The 22866-nt window shown below is 41.3% G+C and overlaps 1 protein-coding gene across 1 annotated transcript in view; it reads right to left on the bottom strand.

Moving 5' to 3' along the window:
* The window catches only part of LOC136678416 (extracellular matrix organizing protein FRAS1-like), a 177861-nt gene that overhangs the window by 111544 nt on the left and 43451 nt on the right, over positions 1-22866 (bottom strand). The window contains 10 exon segments of the mRNA XM_066656471.1: positions 2700-2847; positions 3527-3565; positions 3675-3764; positions 5285-5476; positions 6764-6865; positions 8541-8624; positions 8788-8921; positions 12153-12312; positions 13222-13314; positions 13922-14029. Of these exon segments, the coding sequence (XP_066512568.1) occupies positions 2700-2847; positions 3527-3565; positions 3675-3764; positions 5285-5476; positions 6764-6865; positions 8541-8624; positions 8788-8921; positions 12153-12312; positions 13222-13314; positions 13922-14029 (1150 nt within the window).

Genomic DNA, 22866 nt, shown 5'->3' with positions numbered 1-22866 from the left:
GCATTAACACTGATAATACAGATATTATGGTTTGTAGATATTTTTATGTTTGTCACTGCATCCAGTTGAATACATCACTTTAGCGATGTGTGTTATACGCTGTAGATGAGGTTTCACATGTTGACCAGACGTCCTCTTTTACCAGGACATGTTCTCTTTTTTAGACTTAAAAAATGTCCGGGCGTAATTTCACAAACGTCTGGGATTTTGTTGTTCTAGAGCTTACATAGAACTTCGAGAAGTTTCGTTCACAAACTAGTCCCACCCTCCCCTACTCCGATTGGTTCGCTTGAGTGGGAAGGGGGCGTGGTGAAGTAGCCTAAAATCTTCTGATTGGACGGTCTGACTGTAGAGCTACCGTTATTGGTCGATAACCTTCTCTGTAAACATTTAATTGGTCAGTCTGCACGTCAGTAGTCCTTGTTTACGTCAGGCAAAGCTCCTGTACCTACCCTCATCTCGAGCAGCTATGCCGAAACATAAATGTAAGTTCTTGGATAAATTAAAAAAGAATTTCCCATGTTTTGTGTAGCAAATAAAGGTGTAAAGGACCTGAAAGAACACATAGGTTCAGCTAAGCATACAACGGCAGCCCGTTTCACCATCTCAGATCTGGTCACCCTAAATAAACTCAACAATAGAATTCACTACAAATTTTCAGTATTCCCCTAGCTGTGCCCAGAATTTTATTAAAGTTCATCTTAATGCTTTAATTATAAAGAAATCAGCAATGGACATTGCACACCACCAAAGTTCATTCAAAGAATCCGGTTGCATTTTTGTTCAAAAACAATCCCAGTTAAGCAGACATTAGCCATAGGCATCCATAACTTGAACTAGGCCTAAGCTATTGCTGTAGCTTGATTTGTTGGAATGTTGCTCCATTTAGGAATAAATAATGCTACCATTAAAAATGCCTGACCACCATCAAAAACCAAATTTAAGAGTCTGGGAACAGACACAAACTCACTTCATTTCTCTCACAAAAAGCCAAGAGAAAGGTAAACATCCACAGCCACTGCTTTGTCCTTCAATAAATCGATTTAGCCTAAAGCCTAGCACGCTAGCTCCACGATCGACACAAAGGTGGCTAACATTGAGTTTGATTAATAGCGCTGATAACAAACACACAGGGAGAAAAAAAGAGAGTATTGTCTCAAGGGATTCTCCAGGGAAGTGAAAATCCAATTATCTCCACACAGTGAAGCGGAAGGTTCATCTCGACTGTGTTTTCCCACTCTTTTCGGTAGCTTTTGCAGTCATTAGCATATGGTTGTACATAGGCAAAGATGCCTCTGTATAGTCATTGAATAACTTCAGTAAAGGAGTAACTTTAACACTGTAACACTGTGTCACAATGTTGCCCATTATTAGCTGTTTAAAACATGTATAATACATAGGGAGAGTTATGGAGAGAAAAGAAAGAAAGAGTCTGGGACAAACAAGCTCCTCCAGGGAGCTGTAGTAGGGGGCTATTTTACCTAACCCAAATAATTTTTCTAAATATTTTAGATTACATTTGCATATTTTATAAAAACCAGCAAAACATGACCTCAGCTGCATATTATTACTTAAAGGGAACAGATACATAGATATATATATACTGTCAGTCCAGGGTTAAGTGAAGTCAGAACCAATTCAATCATTTACATTTATGTAAGCCCGAAATACTCTGCAGATTTACACGCAACTTTTCACCCAGTTAAGCCAACAGAGTTATTCTTTACATCCCAATGACTTACAAGGCAAGATGAGGGATTTTGTGTTTTACATAGTCACATATATAGGGGACTGCAATTCGTGACATAGTCACATATTTTCCACATTTTATGCGACAATATCACGATCATAAGTGAATGGGTTATTACCATAGAAACACTATGCGACAGTAACAGGAAAACTCCTCCTCATTACAGGCGTCAATACTCACAACATAGAAAAAGGCATAATGCGAATTACACAACATAGGTTCTTATTCCACCAAAGGCATGAAGTATTTTATTATAATATTTCTCCTAAGCAGTGCTTATTATTGGTGTCCTACTTTAGCTTTAATTCTAACGAGAACATTTCTTTCACTTAACGTTATTTTGACTAATTTTCAAAAGGTTAACACTGAAAAGGACGTTTCTCTAGTCATTATTTGCTTCGATATTTTAACAAATAATAAATTAGTAAGGCTATATTTTCCGTAAATAAAAATAAGACCGTGGTATTAACGAATGGTAAAGACGCCTTGATGAGGAGGAGTTGTCGTGTTACTGTCGCATAACACAGGGCACGGATATGACGGTTTCTATGGTAATTGCGCATTCACGTATGATCATGATATTGTCGCATATAATGTGGAAAATATGTGACTATGTCATGAATTGCAGTCCCCTATATATGTGACTATATCACAAACAGGTGTGAGACCTTGTTGTCAAATAATGAACAGGAGAAAAAGTTAGGAGCAATTTGCAAATAACTGGAACTATTAATACAGCCTTTCTGTTCCTTTTCAGTGTCACTCTCATTATTCAAAAATAAACACCAATATACATTAGCTTCATAACAGAGAAATGCTGAGATGCTAACAGTTGATTAGATTTAGTGAATGTATTACATAAAAAATACCTGGTTAATAATACATTTATTTAACATAATACATAGGTTTACATTACTAATACATTACTAATACATTAATAATACATTACCTGGATGGCAGTCAGGGCAGCATTGTCCCTGTCTTGGCACAGAAAGGGTCCCAGTGGGGCAGGTGGGGCAGGAGCGCTGGTAACAGGTCACATGACCCTCCCGACACTGACATTCCCGACAAGGACCCTCACTCACACTCTCCAGGTTCTGTGATGCACACACACACACACACACACACACACACACACACACACACACACATTGCCAACACATTTTATTGTCTATCATCAACCCTTCAGATATTACAAAAGACTTTTTACTAAAAAGATCATCAGTAGTGTGTAATTACATACACTGCCATCAAAAGTTTGGGCACACACAAGCTAATCTTAATTGCTTGATTTTCCATGTGAGTTTTTTAATTGGTGCCTTATCCATCTTTATTTAAGTACTACAGAAATTGACTGAAAACACTTCGAAAAACAAGTATCTCCAAACTTCTGATGAGCATTATAAATACAGGAGGTCCTCGGGTTACGTCAGTCCAGAGTTACAATGTTTCGTGGTCACGACACATCTCCCATTTACTGTATAAAGCCTTGTTTCGACTTAAGTGGTTTTGCGTGGTAAACGTTGTAACACGAACTTCGTGTGTGGTGTGCGCGGCGCAGCGGAAGAATACACGGTTACGCGGCTCGGGACCGAGGAGGATAGGTGTTAGGATAGTATAAGTGCGTACAGTATGTTATTTACGTACAGTATGTACGTATGTTCCGACTTAAACCGAAAATCGGTTTACGACGTGACGTAGGAACGGATCAACGTCGTAAGTCGAGGACCCCCTGTATGGTGTTTCCTGAAGAGCATTATTGTAAGCTCTACTTACAGCAAGACGTCTGAAACTTTTCACAATTGTTTTCGTTCCCTGAGGAACAAAGTTTGTGTTAGTGCAAATGATTTCTCCTCATTATAAACCCCCACATATTTGCAAAAGCTGTTACTATATGATGATAAAATTAGTATGTATTCTGTACCTCCTTCCCAGGGTGGGTGTACACACAGGAGCTGACTGCAGCTTTACACTCCGGGCAGCACTTTCCGCTCAAATAAACCAGCTCTTCTCCCTGACAAACAGACATTTTAGATTCATTTCAATTTAAAAAAAAAAGACAACCCGGGAAATGTCTGAATTGTTCCACAATGTCCCAGACGACTCATATTACAGCAGGAATGCCTGGAATGACCTGGGTGACTCTTTTCTAAAGCTTGCTGGTGGTTGGCCTTCAGGAGACAGTCAGTGTGCATGTGTTTTGCTTGACCCAGCTTGATTGCCTCAGCTATCATCTCTTTAAAGGGAGATCTCAGCAGGATCTCATTAAAACTGAAACATGTGGAGTAATAGCTTTCATTCTCACCCTCACTCAATCGTCCGTCATCTGGGGAAAGCTGATAATTCATCTCTCTAACTTGTAGCTAACAAGAATTAGACCGGGCATGGATGAATGTGAATGCAAAAAGCAGACATCTTGAACATGAAATCTTTGAATTATATTTTTTGCTTTGTTGTGGTTGAGTAATTTAAAGTAGAAATTGTAAATATGTATTCTATTCATATTTCGGAATATACAATTCATCTAACTTTCAATTTCAAATAATTGTAAAAAAATGTAAAGGTTTTCAGAGCAGGTGAATTACTCGTGTTGTACACTGTGCCTGTTTGAGCTCCTGAAATATATGAAGCATCCCAGAGAATCAATCACAAATATCTGTAATAGAAATCTTAAGGTATATCACAGAGATCATAGCATGGTCTCTATAGGCTATAACACATTTGCAATAAATGTGTGCTTTTTCAGTCTTATAGAAAGCCTCAGTACTTTTGCAGGAGAATGCTAAGTGTTTGTCTCCATTCTAGTTTCCATTTCCATTCTATTACAAGTGACCAACACATGTCACACCAAATGGCCCGAGTGGTATTTGACCCTAAGTCCTAGTGCTTGGGGCCACCTAGTTCCTGCTGAGTAGCACCTTAGAAACATAACAGCTGCCTTTTGCCAATTGAACCATCAATATCATGAGAGTAAAAATCTTTCTAAAAGAAGTTCAAGGAAATCCTTTAAGAATGTTCCCAATTTAAAACTTCAAAGAGCTTTATGAATCATTCTGAGTTCCTCTGACCTTGACCAGCTCTTATTAATACTTAACACATTATTTAAGGCTGATAAATATTAAATATAGGATTATAAAACTATTCTAAAGGGGCAATTGAACTGAATTTTGAATGGTAACAATTGTAATCAATTACCAAAGTATCAATACATTTTCTTGCCTAAATAAGAGCCTCAATATTCTGTTAAACGTAAAAATATAATCATAGGTCATTATTGAATTAATATAATGAAATCTTAATAAAACGTGAAGTAATTTTTTTACATTTCTGTCTACATTTAGCAGTGATCTGTTCCTCATTTTATGAACTCCACAGTTGGCCCTTCTTTAAATGTTCAATTGGCAGAATTTAGGCCAGGAACCCCCACGGTGCTGTGAAATAACATCTTGTAATGATGCAGCTGTAATGAAACAATGTGTTTGCTGCAGGGAAAGAGTGTTACAAGTATTTTCTTGTGGAATGCAGTCCCATTACCCGTGGGCACTCCAGCCTGGCACACTCAGATCTCTGGCAGAGCACCTGTCCACGCTCACACGTGCAGAACTCACAGCCCGTCCCATTCCACATATCTCCATGATAACGAACAGCACCGTCATAGAGACAGCTGCCTTTAGTGGACACACACTCCTCACAGCACTGACCCATCCTCTTCACTTTCATCAGGCCCTGAGGATATACACATGAAATGACAGGAGGTGAACAGCAGATAGAGTGTTAGAAGGCCCTATGATTTTATTATAATTCTTCTGAAGGTGCTATACATCGGAATAAATTAGCACTTTGTACTCGGATGTGACTCTGGGCTGTGTCTCTTTTCCCTCTGTGCCCTGTGTTATATAGGACAGTGCTTAATTTATAAAACAGAGGTAAAACACATCAATTCACTACCAAATTTGGACAATTTCTCATTGTCAACCTGAGCCAATATTCACCAGTTATATAACATAAAGTTTTTAGGGTTTATTATGGATCAGTCTGGACGGCCAATCAAAATGATCTAGACAAAACTGTGTAACGCCCTGTCAGTTTTCCGCACCATGTGCTCATGTAGCACATGGCTCTGGTTGCTGTTCTTGTCTCTGCCCTAGTCCCGCCTTAGCTCCGCCTTCTTGTCAGTGTCTCCTTTGTAGTCCTGCCCTCTCGTTATTGTCCCCAGGTGTTACTTGTCAGTGCTCTGTGTATATATAGTGCCTTGGTTTCAGTGTTCCCTGGTCGGTTCTTCTGTCACGGTTGGGCAGGACAGACAAGGGAGGAGGACGTAAACGCAAGGAATCTTTTATTTAACAGGACCAAAAAAATAAAACAAACACGAGTAAGGAGTTTCACAAACTAACCACACAAACGAAACAGGAACAGACAGACAACCCGAGAACAGGGGTAGACATGGGTGACGCAGAGAAAGAGAAACACACAAGAACCGACCAGGGAACACTGAAACAAAGGGACTATATATACACAGAGCACTGACAAGGAACACCTGGGGACAATAACGAGAGGGCAGCACTACAAAGGAGACACTGACGAGGGGGCGGAGCTAGGGCGGGACTAGAGCAGAGACAAGAACATAACATCACTTCAATCTGGAAATCCTCCTGAAGCCATTTTGATAAATTAGAAAATAAAAAACGTATCCATAAATTTTTCCCTTCATATGTATTAATTATTGAATGTATCAAGCACAACTAAAAACATGTCAGTAGCGTACTGTATTGACGGATCATGTGAAGTGGTTCTGGCCCAGTTTATCAGGTTCGCCCTGCAGCTAAACCTTCAAATCCTCATTCCTCCCAATGCTTTGCCGGAGCACTGTTCACAGTTATAAACATAACTGCTGCTGCCCTTCACCAGTTTACTGAAAGGGGCCAATCCAAGATGCCGACTGTATTTCAGCTTAACTCGTTATTTATTAGAGTGTCTGATGTGAAGCACTGGTCGTAATGGGTTGTGTCTGACCTTGTTGCAGCTGAGAGGGGGACATTTCTCTGTGTGACACAGAGACTGGCCGTGGTTACACACACAGGTGGTACAGCTGTTTTTCTTCCACTGCTCACCCTCCTAGGAAAACAACGTACGTTTAGAGGGTTAAGTGTTCAGCAGAGAGCACTGCTGGGACTCAAGGTTACACAGAATTAATAGGACTTGAATACTACACTGATATATTTTCAAATGCATCTGATTTTATTGAATCTAGACAAATGCAAATGGCTTATTGTAGTGTAGTATGGCGTAAAATTATTATACAATACAGAATTAGACAAAAAAATGCAAATCGTTGCTGTCCAAAGTAAACCATGTATCTCCAAAAATATTAACTTCACAAAAGGGATAAGCCTTCTTACATTTCAATGGAAGTCGATGTAAAAAAGATTGTATTCCCTTATCGTTTTGGAGCATTTCTATTGGTCCATTCATCATTAAATTTTCACACAATATGAAGGACAACAGCTGGGTCCAAAAGGTGTAACAATGAAAAAAATGGAGATACGTGTTGTTCAGTGGAGAGCGACGAAATGACAGACATTAAGAGCTCTATGTCTTATTTTTTTCTCTCTATGGGAATAAATAATGGAATTCTCACTATCTCTGTATATATTATATATATATTAGTCTCGTCCAGGTAAAGTAGGCAGTGCTGCTGCCATGTGGACACTGCATTCAACAAGTCAACAAAAATAATAAGAAGTTTAAAAGAGAAAACTGCAAGTTGCAAAGATATTTTCCTCAAATCTATGATCTTTACTCTGCACACTGTCCTGCTGGGCTGTACTGAGTGAATGGCTAGACTTCCTTTCTCTATGTAGTAGAGAAATAAAATATCACTCAGGCCTAAGTCTCTCTCTCTCTCTCTCTCTCTCTCTCTCTCTCTCTCTCTTTCACACACACACACACACACACAGAGACAACTTCCCTGACTCTCGCGCTCATTCATTAGGTTTCTTTCTCCTCCTTCTCCCTGGTGCTGTTCGCCCGAATTCCACCCTTTTGATCATCTGTGCTTGTGTTCCTCTGAAATGTGATCCTAGATAAGGTCCACTGAGGAACGCACTCTCTATTTTAGCTTCTTTATTCCCCTGATTAGTCCCTCAAATCTGACTAGATTTAACAAGCTGATTTTACAAGTGCTTCTAGTCCAGTCCAGAGCTCTAAGACACCTGAGTTAGCGAGAGATGGCAAAATGATAGAGAGAATGGGCTCTGAGACTGGGACTGGGAACTGTGGTGATAAATACTAATGGAACATCTTTTATTTTTTTAGTTTCTGAAACGATCAGTCGTTCAGTAGAAATACGTTACAAACACTGATGCCACAGACTATAACCTATGCTCTCTAAATGTATTCATAAAGAACATTAAGGCATAAATATTGCCTTGTCAATTATGGCATAAATGCAGACTGTATCTTTTTAGCTGTGTTAGAAAATATTTTTCTTAAACATATAATAAGTGGAGAGCTATAACACTCGATTTAATCATCTGTGAATGAGTTTGTACTGTAAACAGAAGCCAGAAATAATTTAAAAAAACACCGGCCCCATGTGAACGGACATGTGAAACAGAGTTAATCCTGACGGTGCTCTGAAAAGACAGCTGTGACATGTAAACAGATCCTTTAAGCCTCATCTTTTCCTCCTTATCTTCAAACAGTAATGGCTCTTGTTTTCTCTCTCTCCCTCCCTCTCTCTTTTCTCTCAAGTCTCTCCATTCATCCACATCATTAATAGGGTCAGTACCTTGTATTCTTGGCCAGCTGCGATGCAGGGGTTTGAGACACACTGAGGGCAGCATTGTCCAGGCTGGATCACCAGGTTTTCATTCTGTAAATATACAAACACAAACACACCCATATAAAACGTATTTACACTGCTGTGTGATTCTTCTTCTTTTATGTCAAAGTTCATTTCATTGCATAAATATTGCTTTTCAACTTTAATAACAATTTACAAGGCTACAGTTTCTTATTTGAGCCACTGTACTGACCGGTTTGCATGTGATGGGCGGACACTCTGCTGTAGAGCACAGTGTGTTTCCGTTCTGACACACACACTTGGTGCAGGGGCTGGGGGTCCATTCTTCACCGTCCCTGTGCTCCTGTCCCTCCCATGAGCATGACACTGAGTGAGAGAGACAGACTGGTCCATAAGTATTTTTGAGAGAGAGGAACCCTTTAAAAAACCCTGCATATAAAGTACAAAGGAAATGCTGCATGTCCAGAAAGCAAAGGTCTGGTTTACAGTTTACTGTTTTTATTTTAAAACACTTCTGGCATTATACGTTTTGGAGATACATTTACTTTAAAGGATGTCGATCCTATTGTCACACATGTCACATCTGTTGATATTACAATGACAGTTCAGTCAGTGTTTCCATGGTTCAGAGAATGACTGAGTACTTTGGTCAAGTGAAGACTGCCCCCCTCTAAGGAGACTCAGAGTACAGAATCTTCCAGAGGCTTTACACTCTTCTGTGTTGCAACAGTAGCATGTATTATACCACCACAGAGTATTTCATACAATTGTTTGGCCAAAAAAGTCCAATATTTATGTTCTTTAAAAAAGTTTATATTGTATATAAACTTTATATATTATATAATGTGTACATGTCAACAGAATGAGTCAAAAATTTGCGCTTGGTGTTTAGCAAGATCTAGGGGCATCACACGGCAGCAGACACATTTTTGCTCCACGGTGAGTCCATGAAAAAGCAACAACAACCCTCCACAGCCCTATATCTGGGAACCCTAGGCAAGGCAAGTTTATTTATAGAGCACCTTTCGTACACAGGGGCAATTCAAAGTGCTTTACAGCGCGATACAGAAAGATCACAGTAGAATTTAAAAAGTAAAAGAAAATAAAAACAATTAGAAAGTATAAAATAGAATTAAAACAGAATATTAAAGGCTTAGCACCAGCTCTATGAAAGTGTCAAACAAATAAATACAGTGGAATTTGAGTTCCTAACTTGTGTTTATTGATAGTCAGAAAACATGTTATTTATAACATGACGTAGATGGTGGACAATGGAGGTGAAGAGGGTAAGGACACTCACTTCGCCTGTTTTAGTTGGTGTTAGTTAACGTTAGCTTGACTTGCTAAACTCGGTGGCTCAGATTATACTCGGCTACGTAGCTGCATTACGGAGGTTTATAGTGTCGGATGAATTCGAGTTCGACTTTGATCACATTTACAAGAATAACGGTACCTCTAAATTTGAGTTTAGCTTATTGCTAGGCTATTGTCATGAATAGTGTTGGTTATTTAGCTAGATACTGTCATAACAGTCAGTCATAACGGTGTTTTACCGCGGCGTTGTTCAGCTGCTGTCCACCAGTGACGTCACGGTCGCGTTCAAGAATTTCCGTAGCGAGCTCGGGTTTTTCCGTCAATTTAATACAATTGTCAGTTTTAAAGCAAATTAAGCTGCTATTTTCATTTTAATTCATACTTATATATGTCGGTAACTAAAATAACGTGAAATATTCATGGAGGTCCATTAAGTGGTGCTTAGCCTTTAAAAAAATGATTAAAAGCTATTCAGTAAAATTTAAAAAAATAAAAAGAGAAATAAAAAAGGACAGTTATTAAAATGGTACTAGAAATAAAATAAGTAAATCTACATTTTTACCCTAGTTTAACTAGTAATATGGTACTAGAAATATAAGACATATTAACAAGACTGATATTATCAAGATGTTGAAATTATGTTTTGCAGTGTGGATTGTAAGATATAGAGCTTCCTGAATGTCTTAAATGTATTAAAAGCTAAAGGTATAGGAGAAAAGGCTGATGAAGAATGTGTATCAAACAGCTACTGCAACATCCAGCCAGGTTTAAAATCTCCTCCAAACGAACATCGCAAACATTTATGCATGAGCGTGTCAGACCTGATTCTGAACGTTGTATAACATACATGAGTGATGAAAAAATGATGGCCTTGGCAGATGTATAGGACATGGGCTTCAGTGGAGGTGAAGCAAATCAGGCCCTTATTCGTGGAGCAAATGAGAACTTGTCGAAGTGCTGCTGTAAAAATTTAATGGCAAACATGGTGCGGTGATTTTGCTTTGTAAATGCTCTGAGACAAGCTGCGCAGACGGAATCCCCCTAGGGACAGTAAACACAGTGAACTGGAAAACTTTCAGAGAAATGTCTTTACAAAAGTAAATATAAACATTTTCATTTTACTTTAAATATAGATGAGCTGCCATGATAGGCATGCTGTCCAAAGTTGGCTTCTTTAATTCTGCATTGAAGCTACGAGGCTAATGAAGCTAACAAATAATGCAGTTTCTAATAGTGGGAAACCCTTCAATACTGAACCAAATCCAGACCCACTCCATGGCGCATAAACAGTTTCATTCAGGGAATACAAAGCAGTTTGTTATCGTGTGTAAAAACGCTAATAAATAGTTAGTTTAATTGATGATGTTTGCTAGGGGCAGCATGGTGGCGCAGCAGGTAGTGTCGAGTGTGGTGTGTTCTCCCTGTGTCTGCGTGGGTTTCTTCCGGGTGACTGTCTGTGAGGAGTGTGGTGTGTTCTCTCTGTGTCTGCATGGGTTTCCTCCGGGTGACTGTCTGTGAGGAGTGTGGTGTGTTCTCCCTGTGTCTGTGTGGGTTTCTTCCGGGTGACTGTCTGTGAGGAGTGTGGTGTGTTCTCTCTGTGTCTGCGTGGGTTTCCTCCGGGTGACTGTCTGTGAGGAGTGTGGTGTGTTCTCCCTGTGTCTGCGTGGGTTTCCTCCGGGCGACTGTCTGTGAGGAGTGTGGTGTGTTCTCCCTGTGTCTGCGTGGGTTTCTTCCGGGTGACTGTCTGTGAGGAGTGTGGTGTGTTCTCTCTGTGTCTGCGTGGGTTTCCTCCGGGTGACTGTCTGTGAGGAGTGTGGTGTGTTCTCCCTGTGTCTGCGTGGGTTTCCTCCGGGTGACTGTCTGTGAGGAGTGTGGTGTGTTCTCCCTGTGTCTGCATGGTTTTCTTCCGGGTGACTGTCTGTGAGGAGTGTGGTGTGTTCTCCCTGTGTCTGCGTGGGTTTCTTCCGGGTGACTGTCTGTGAGGAGTGTGGTGTGTTCTCCCTGTGTCTGCGTGGGTTTCTTCCGAGTGCTCTGGTTTCCTCCCACAGTCAAAAAGCACACCTTGGTAGGTGGATTGGCGACTCAAAAGTGTCCGTAGGTGTGAGTGAATGTATGAGTGTGTGTGTTGCCCTGTGAAGGACTGGCAAGGACTAGATAAGGGTTACAGATAATGAATGAATGGATGATGTTTGCTACATTATGGTGGTAAGAATGACTCAGTGTCATTACAAACACTGATTTGCACATTGCACATGACACATCCTAACTGTAGATCACTCCTACCTCCATTTCGGGCACATTTTGGGCAACACTCTCCAGTTGGGATGTAAGGGCTCTGACCGCTCCCACAGCTGAGTGGAGGGCAGGCAGGAGGGGCACAGGTCACTTTCCCCAGAGAACATGTACACACTGAACATTGAGAGTCCCTCCACTGGCTGTCATGCTGAAGAGATAGAGGATCAGTGAGAGGTTAGGAGGCTGTGGGAGATCTGCTGTTGTTTACACTGCATGACGACATCACCACGAGCTAATGCTACCTAAAGCCCCTGGAGCAGAGTAGAGTGCATTCAAAGAAAAGTCACAATATCATTTGCAAAAAGGCAACTTTAAAAGAAAAGAAAGAACTTTATTAGGAATTTAAACGTGACAACAATTTTCCAAGTATCTTTTGAGCAACAGAAACAATATTTACCTACAGTTCTTTGCAAAAGTAAGCATCAATTGTTTAATTATCAAAAAATGGGCAGTAAATACAAGCTATTTATTTTAACAGTGTCAGAAAAAATCAAGAAATGTATTGTTATTAAGGACGTTCGCTAATTGTCTTGTTTACCTCATTATTTTCTTGAGAATTGCTTCTGTTTTGTCATGAAAACATCCACAAGCATTCACAACTCGACATATTTTTAAATCTACCTGACCCTGTTGTTTGGCATATGGCATTTGACAAGATGAGATACAGTCTCTTTACTTTAGGGGAAATAAACAGTTCGTTAATAAAGAAAAAAACCCTCTTTATTTAAATAAGCTGGGTTTTATGAAATTTTGAAGGAACTTGGAGAAAGTTAATTACAGAATTAGGCCCCTGTGCCAACACAGCCGGCTCACAGCCACTCGAGATGGACGCTACTCTGGCAGAATCTTAAACAGAGCCCAAATGCTTGTTAGAGGAACAACGTGGAAGAACAGGAGTTTCTGTGTGTCAGGGAAGAGTGAGACATTAACAAGAAGGCAATTGTTCATCAACTGAAGCAATCAACCTCTCTACACTTCTCGAGAAGAGGCAGGGTCTGCCAGCAGGGCAGTAAAGCTGAGGCCTTTCTTGATGTCTTTCCACAGGAGAGTCACTTACCCCATACACCGCTCCATGGTGCTGGCAGGAGCCTGACGACTGTGGGAAACACTCTGGACAGCACTTGTTGGGAGGGATTCTCAAACGCTCGCCCTGGGAATGCATCCAAACAACAGCGTTAGCATGCTAGCTTAAGCCTTAGCAGCACTGCTAATTGTCTAAATGAGATATTGATGAAGAAGCAAAAGCAGGCAATTACACAGATAAGCTGATCGCTTTCAAGTTTCTAAAGGAAAAATAAGAGATAATTAAGGGCTGATAACACAGGGTTGAGCTTATGCTTCTGTGAGTGCCATATCTTGAGTTTTATTGCCGTTTAAATGGAAGCCACTGGAAAAGTTTGCAGAAGAATGGATTTTTGATTTTGCAGAGGTTTACTGAGGCAGGAAAGGATATAAACTGAAAGTAGTTAATGTTCTTTTCTTAAGTCAAAGCAGCACAAATATATCAAACATTTACCCCCTCTTTTACAACGACAGTAAGAACATTCAGTGTCCTGTATTCATTCATTTTCCAGTTACACCCCCATCAGCCTAATCCAGCCATCCATTCACTCATCTTACTGACTCATTCTCCCACCCAACCATCCATCCATCCGTCCGCTCATTCATCCATCAATCAGCCGATCCTCTCATCCTTCCGTGTATTAATCTCACCAGAAAATTACTTTAATAACACACTTCAAAAGCATGTCTTTTACCTTCTGAAAGTCACACAGAGGATTTTGGCATCGAGTAGCTTTACAGATGACAACATCTCCATGGCAGGTGCAGTCTTGGCAAGTTTCTGGTTTCCAAGATGTGTGGTTCTGCAACAAAAAAGCCAGAAAATTATAAACAAAGGCCCATTAGTTAAAGACCATCTAAACCAGGGGTCTCAAACCAAATCCACGGAGGGCCGTGTGGGTGCAGGTTTTCTTTCCAACCACGCAAAAGCCCCACACTACTGAAAGTCAAGATCTATTGATTAGATCCAATGATTAAAAACAGGTGGAATGAGGTGTGGCTTCTGTGTGGTTGGAAAGAAAACCTGCACCCACATGGCCCTCCGTGGATCTGGTTTGACACCCCTGATCTAAACCAATACTGCTGTAGAAGGTCCAGAATCAAGCAAGAAGTGTGGGTGTTTCTCCCAGTTCTAGGTTGAGGAAATAATGCTGTCAGTACTGAAATCATTATTATTTATCACAGATATTTAGCAGCATTTTTGGAAGAGTTGATGTAACAATGCACCTTGTAAACTGTACCACACATCACTGACTGTAGGTAGATATGTGCTGTATAATACGTCTACTGTGTATTGAGTTATGACAGTATTATAGCACCATCTTGATGCGCCATTAATTATTAACACTGACGTCTTTATGAATAAATCATGTATGTGACCAATCCATCAAATGTTCACATGGCATCACAGAACACCACACATTAGACCCATGTGTGTGTGTGTGCTTGGCTTGACTGTCTTCATATTTGTGTGTATTTGTGCACTCTCACAGGCGATCGCTTGATACAAAAACATGGTAACTGATCGGTTACATTTTGGCACTAGAGAAGTCATCAACAGGTTCACTTGCCCAAGCTAATCGGACAATCAGGAAATGTGAAGCAAAGTATCCCATGGGGGATTTCACTTAGACAGTAAGTAATTAGATAATACGTGCAGCATGGCAAAAATAACAAGGACAGCACCAGTGGTACAGGTCACATTTCACTGGCCATGTGGCAAAAAGTGAAATGCAACCCCTGTATAAAAACTACATTTGTTTGCACATAAGCTTGTGTTTATCATCTGAGTAACTACCAGCCAAGCTGGTGCTGTAATGAAGGCTAATGGCTGCAGTATATTATCCGGTTATTTCAGTTCTCTGTCAGTGACAGCTGCCCTGGGAAGTCATTCGGAGATTTTGAGCAAGTGTTGACAGGCCACACGTTTCGGCACAGCACCTGAAGCTGTTCATTTCACACAGACGTCTTAATGTGACTCGGATCACAGCCCATATATTTGCAATAACCCAACTCAGAAGCAAGACTTAAACTCCTAACTTGATGGAGCACATAATAATTCATAAAGTAATTTGTCGGATTACAGTCGAGCTCATACAGAATTTGGTCGGGCCACGATTGGGTTCAGGCAGATTGTGTGCAGCTCGAGCTGAAATCAGACTTCAATTAGGCTCAAGTTGAGTTTGGACCAAACTGTCAAGCCTGGTTAAAGCTGTAGCAGGAATGTGTATGAATGTACACAGCCACACTGTGTAAATGTGCAGCTAAAAGAGAAAGAAGGAATTCTGCCCAACCTTCAGGTTCTGGCTTCTGGAAAATTGAAAAATGTACAGCTTTAATAGCAGACGACTGCTGCTGAAAAGCACTGCTGATAGACACTTGTTAGCTTTTCATCATGTGTATACAGGAGAGCAGCTGCAGAATTAAAAAAAAAATCAGATACTGGGTTTGGCTTTGGCGGAGAAACATGATAACACACCACACGCTCTTAATATTATATAAAATAAAGGCCACTTACAAACCCCTATCATTTTTCTGGATATTATAAATAGTAATCAAAATGAACAGATCATGGGTTTGAAGAATACTGTAGCCTCAACAAACTGACTCCCCCTCCATTGTCTCCACTGTCCTTGCCATCAACACTTTGCACACTTGTTTCCTGACATTGATTTTCTGTTGCAGTGCTAGCTTACATAAATGAGACGCCACCCTAGTGAATGAATTTTTAATAGCTGGTTTCTGTTATGACAGTTTGCACTGTGCTTATCTAGCAGTCTCTGCTAAGATAGTTCTTTGAGCACTGCATGTGCTTACACACACACACAGACACACACACTGGAGCCACACACTAATGGAATTTTGCTCAGCTGAGCAGTGAGGCATCTCACAGAGAATGAAAAGGGAGAACACTGAGCAGTGTTGTGTATTAATGTGTGACAGAGATATAAAACTCACTCTACATTAGACGTACAGCTACAAATCTGGGGTAATTTCCAGTTTCTTGGGTTCCACCAAATATTCCTCTCCAGTTTAGTCATAGGATGTCATTTTACACACTCAGTTCTAGCCATTACATGATGTCATCAAGCAACAAGGATTCATTTCCCTGCTTAGAATTCATAATTAAACTGTAGCTGTTCTGATCTGAAAATTGCAGACTTGTTTCAAACATGGGCGGTACTGTGGTGCAGCAGGTTAGTGTCGCAGTCACACAGCTCCAGGGACCTGGGGGTTGTGGGTCGGTTCCCGCTCCGGGTGACTGTCTGTGAGGAGTGTGGTGTGTTCTCCCTGTGTCTGCGTGGGTTTCCTCCGGGTGACTGTCTGTGAGGAGTGTGGTGTGTTCTCCCTGTGTCTGTGTGGGTTTCCTCCGGGTGCTCCGGTTTCCTCCCACAGTCCAAAAACACACGTTGGTAGGTGGATTGACGACTCAAAAGTGTCCATAGGTGTGAGTGTGTGAGTGAATGTGAGTGTGTGTGTTGCCCTGTAAAGGACTGGCGCCCCCTCCAGGGTATATTCTTGCCTTGCGCCCAATGATTCCAGGTAGGCTCTGGACCCACCGCGACCCTGAACTGGATAAGGGTTACAGATAATGAATGAATGAATGAATGAATTTCAAGAACACACTATTGCAACAAAATCTATTTTTATATCAATTTGAATTATATTAAGTTATTAATAAATTAAATTCAATTACATTTTATTTTAGTAGAAATCCAACAATTTCAAACATTCAGAAGATTTCCACCGTAACTGTCGCTGTGCCTCAATGACTCACGTAATGAATGTACAGCATATAACCTGTGACTGCAGGACATCATTATCTAAATAAGTCAGATTATCACAATAATCACAATATTGATTTTTTAATCGACATTACTGCACACAATAAAATATGGCATAGCTTTATTCAATTTTGTATTTATTTATTTATCTAGCTATTTATTCTTATTTCATCGTCCTTATGATAATGAGGGGTGTGATCAATGTAGTGTATCATCATTCCTATTGGTTGATGGATATCAGACTCCATAAATATTGTGTGCATGCCTTGTTCCATCAATTTTTGCACTCATTTTTCAGTTTTTGTCATTTTTCACCATTGAACCAATGAGAGAGAGCGGAGTTTAGTTATTTCAGTTGGTCACGGATCTAATTATAACGAACGATATAAATATCAAAATTAAACAACAGATAACAAAAGATATGTGTTTGTAACAATATAAAGCAAATAACACAGTATCTGTCATTTATTGAAAAGCATTAGCCCTTTAATTCACACATTCTCAACTCCCATTTTAGGGCCACTGCCCTTGTATATTTAAGAACTGGTAAAAGAAGCAAGTCACTAAACATAAACATTGGCAGAGCTCTTGTGACCAGGCTGCTTTTAGAAGCGTCCATTCAGGTGACCCCTCTGACCCTCAGTGAGGAAGCAAAGCTCAAGTGACGGAGTCAGAGTGGTGGCGTAGAACCGTCAAAAACCACTTTTGCATTTGCCTCTAGCGTGTCAGGTACTTCACAGTCAGTACAGCACCTGGTGTTTTAACCGAAGTGCCACTTCTCCCAACAACAGTAAAGTCTGAAATGGGAATTCTTTTAGTACAGCAGCATATAATCAGCATGTAAGTGAGAGTTAATAAAAGTCTTTAGAAACCACTGAACAGAATAACTTTGTATAAAGACTCAATGTTAATTTTGAGCCTTAATGGTCTTAATGAAACATATATGACATTCTTTTCCAGGAAGAAAATGTTATAGCTCATAGGTTGTTCTGTAATGGCTCAGGACACAAAATGGTGGTTCTCCTGGCTGCCCAAATCACGGCAGAAATAAATGTGCACCTCAACTCTCCTGTTTCTACCAGAACTGTCCGTCGGGAGCTCCACAGAGTCAATATACACCAAACCTTTGGTCACTCATGCAAATGCCAAACGTCGGTTTCAATGGTGCAAGGAGCGCAAATCTTGGGCTGTGGCTAATGTGAAACATGTATTGTTCTCTGATGAGTCCACCTTTACTGTTTTCCCCACATCCAAGAGAGTTACAGTGTGGAGAAGCCCCAAAGAAGCATACCACCAGACTGTTGCATGCCCAGAGTGAAGCATGGGGGTGGATCAGTGATGGTTTGGGCTGCCATATCATGGCATTCCCTTGGCCCAATACTTGTGCTGGATGGGCGCGTCACTGCCAAGTCTACCGAACCATTCTGGAGGACCATGTGCATCCAATGGTTCAAACACTGTATCCTGAAGGCGGTGCTGTGCATCCGGAACGACAATGCATGAATACACACAGCAAGACTGGTGAAAGATTGGTTTGATGAACATGAAAGTGAAGTTGAACATCTCCCATGGCCTGCACAGTCACCAGATCTAAATATTATTGAGACACTTTGGGGTGTTTTGGAGGAGTCAGGAAACGTTTTCCTCCACCAGCATCACGTAGAGACCTGGCCACTATCCTGCAAGAAGAATGGCTTAAAATCCCTCTGACCACTGTGCAGGACTTGTATATGTCATTCCCAAGACGAACTGACGCTGTATTGGCCGCAAAAGGAGGCCCTACACCATACTAATAAATTATTGTGGTCTAAATCCAGGTGTTTCACTTTTATTGTCCAACGCCAGCAGAACAAGAAACAGATTTGAGCCACCTGCTGTGTGAACGTATTCTAAGGTCTTAATTTCAGGCGACATTTGAGCAGCAGGAGTCTAAAATCTCTTTTGTCTTTCCATCTGATCTCTTTGATGTATAGGAGTCCTTTTTAAGTTTTCTTTCCTCTGGGTTGGTCAAAATAAGACAAGGATAAAACACCACAGCACTTCTCCCCCTGTCTAAACAGCCCTATTCAGAAAGACAGGTTTCAGTGACTGTTCCTTTAAATGAGAATGAGCCACAGCTCAGTTCATCCCTCAGCCCAGCAGTGAGGAGCGAGGAGTCAAAGTTCTGGTTTGTAACAATTTTCAGTCTGTTCTCTTTCTTCTTTCTTGCTTCCCCCCAATTTACCCAGTACCCTGTAATTCTCTGCAATTGTTGTGTTTTTATCTGTTTAACCTCGTCTTTGAGTTCTCACATCAACACAAGACCAGCACTGTGATGGGAGAAAACTCAGAGGAGGACCTCTGCATTTGATGTAGGACTGGGAGCAAGACATGTCAGAACGACTCGTTGTATTCCACACTTTTTGTCTCAGGCAGACCACAAAAACCGACTGTTCTGCTTTATTACAGTTAAAGGGGGCATCTATGATTGTGGTTAAATGCAGTTCTCTCTGCTTGTTTACATTCAGAAGCTAAGCTTCTTTTAAGGCGGAATGGTGTGTTTGAGCAGAGAAACTGTTGTTTGCATGTGGTTGAATTATCACGGAAACTATTTGTAACTCGAGATTTTTTTTGTAGCACTTTTAATAATGCAGTTAGCTGTCCACGAGTTTGGAGAAGTTTCCACCTTAAAACAGCACAAATAAGTAAATATTACCCATCTATGAAGAAGGAATAGGGCAATATCCTCATTGCTGTTCTTGCTTTTTAAACTTTGGAGTTGTCTCCGTTGTCTAAAAAACTCCAGATGCCTTTTTTTTCACGTTAACTTATTTGTTGATATCTTTTACTCATTTTTAAAACACATTAGACCGGTTTCGAGCACGCAAACAGACTGGAGAACTAGCCATCCATTATCTGTAAGCGCTTATCCAGTTCAGGGTCGCGGTGGGTCCAGAGCCTACCTGGGATCATTGGGCGCAAGGCAGGAATACACCCTGGAGGGGGCACTAGTCCTTCACAGGGCAACACACACACTCACACATTCACTCACACATTCACACCTACGGATACTTTTGAGTGGCCAATTCACCTACCAACGTGTTTCTTGGTCTGTGGGAGGAAACCGGAGCACCCGGAGGAAACCCACACTGACACAGGGAGAACACACCACACTCCTCACAGACAGTCACCTGGAGGAAACCCATGCGGACACAGGGAGAACACACCAAACTCCTCACAGACAGTCACCCAGAGGAAACCCATGCAGACACAGAGAGAACACACCACACTCCTCACAGACAGTCACCCAGAGGAAACCCACGCAGACACGGAGAACACACCACACTCCTCACAGACAGTCACCCAGAGGAAACCCACACAGAGAGAACACACCAGCTCCTCACAGACAGTCACCCGGAGGAAACCCACGCAGACACAGGGAGAACACACCACACTCCTCACAGACAGTCACCCAGAGGAAACCCACGCAGACACAGGGAGAACACACCACACTCTTCACAGACAGTCACCCAGAGGAAACCCACACAGAGAGAACACACCAGCTCCTCACAGACAGTCACCCGGAGGAAACCCACGCAGACACAGGGAGAACACACCACACTCCTCACAGACAGTCACCCGGAGGAAACCCACGCAGACACAGGGAGAACGCACCACACTCCTCACAGACAGTCACCTGGAGGAAACCCACGCAGACACAGGGAGAACACACCACACTCCTCACAGACAGTCACCCAGAGGAAACCCACGCAGACACAGGGAGAACACACCACACTCTTCACAGACAGTCACCCAGAGGAAACCCACACAGAGAGAACACACCAGTTTCTCACAGACAGTCACCCGGAGGAAACCCACGCAGACACAGGGAGAACACACCACACTCCTCACAGACAGTCACCCGGAGGAAACCCACGCAGACACAGGGAGAACGCACCACACTCCTCACAGAAAGTCACCCGGAGGAAACCCACGCAGACACAGGGAGAACACACCACACTCCTCACAGACACTCACCCGGAGCGGGAATCGAACCCACAACCTCCAGGTCCCTGGAACTGTGTGACTGCGACACTACCTGCTGCGCCTACATCTTCTGAAATGTATACATTTATTAAATTACAATGGTTAACGTCACATTTAAGAGTCAAAGCAAATGGTGTTCATCATCATTCCTCAATATAGCTTGTATACACTGGAATGTCGTTATTCATCTCATGATGCAATACACACACACACACACACACAAAATGCAACAGGCAATAACAAATAATGGAATACACAGGGATATAAATTCCCATGACACAATCTAGACAATAAATCACAATAATATACAAATATATCTCAAATATACCCCAAGCGATACAGTTCTGGGTGATATTTACTCTTACTTTACTTGTGTAACACTGCCTTGTTTCACATATGGTTTGTTTCCATGATGAACCTAGTCCAATATGAGTGGAGCCTGGCACAGCAGAAGAACACAGCTTTGGAGGAGGGTATAAACAATAAGACGTGGCTCTGTGTTGTCTGCTTTAGGTCCCACTGACATGTTTAAGCTAATGGAACCATGCTATGGAGGAATGGTAAACCTGCAATATATATTCAAGCTACATTCCTGACTGTCTGCACGGTCTATAGGGAGCATGTTTGATAAATCAGTTCCGGAGGGGAAGTGACATCTTTGGTGAGCCTCCAAGGTAAAGTTCAGATGCACACCATTTACCACAGCCAAACAGCTTAGTCACTGTCTATGGAGACTATTCTAATTTATCTTCAATTTCTGTTATTAGGGGGCATATTCTCAGCTTCTTTTCTTCGTTTTACTCCATTTTCCAGCGCTACAACATCCTGGTCAGAGACCAAGTGAGAAATTACATATTCCTAAATCAGCATATATTCAGAGCCTTTAATGCTATAAGCACACAGTAAAACACTACAAGTTCTAACTTATATGGCCACCACTTTCCTTTTCCCATTTCAAAGTCTGATTAGTTAAACTCCAGAGGGTCAGTCGCCAGCCAGCAGAAGGTAATTGAACTGAAATTGAGCTGACCTTGATTTATGCCGTAACAGGACTGCCAAATCCTGAACTGTTCCACCAGCTAATTCCATTACAGGGTGTACTACATCGTGTCCCCAGCCATTCGGGTTCACTAAAGCAGGGGCTAATGGTCCTGGTCTTGCATTAGGCACAGCCAGTGGTCAGCATCACACTGGTCTTGAAATGTATGCTTTCATAGTGCAATAGATTTTAAATGAAACAATGCTGTAATACGTAGGAAATGAGAGCACACCCTGTCAGTCTTAGTGTGAGAGTATGTACATCTATTTCAGGAGACACTATTCATTTTGAATGTAATGTAACGGATGTATTAAACCAGCCAGGTTAGGGCTGGACGATATGGCCAACATTTATATCATGATATACTTCTTAATTTTGGTCGAAACGATATAATTCCCATATCAATTAAAAACAGTATAAAAGCAACTGAAAATCTTCCAAAAACAAACAAGAAACATGATGTTACAATTAAACATAAACCTGGCTTTGTAAATATATATATATATATACACACACACAGGAGGTCCTCGGGTTACGTCAGTCCCGAGTTACGATGTTTCGTGGTTACGACACATCCCCCATTTACCGTATAAAGCCTTGTTTCTACTTAAGTGGTTTTGTGTCGTAAACGTCGTAACGCGAACTTCGTGTTTGGTGTGCCTGGCGGAAGAATACACGGTTACGTGGCTCGAGACCGAGGAGGACGGCATTATCCCAATCGCATTTTACGCCAATTTAGCTTGCTGCTATGTCATTCTCTCTCACGTGTGCACGTGTGTTTGATTTTGTG

This window comes from Hoplias malabaricus, chromosome Y (genome assembly GCF_029633855.1).
Source record: "Hoplias malabaricus isolate fHopMal1 chromosome Y, fHopMal1.hap1, whole genome shotgun sequence".
Classification (NCBI taxonomy): Eukaryota; Metazoa; Chordata; class Actinopteri; order Characiformes; family Erythrinidae; genus Hoplias; species Hoplias malabaricus.
Note: the sequence above shows the minus strand (reverse complement) of the source record. Positions and strands in the feature narration are given on the sequence as shown.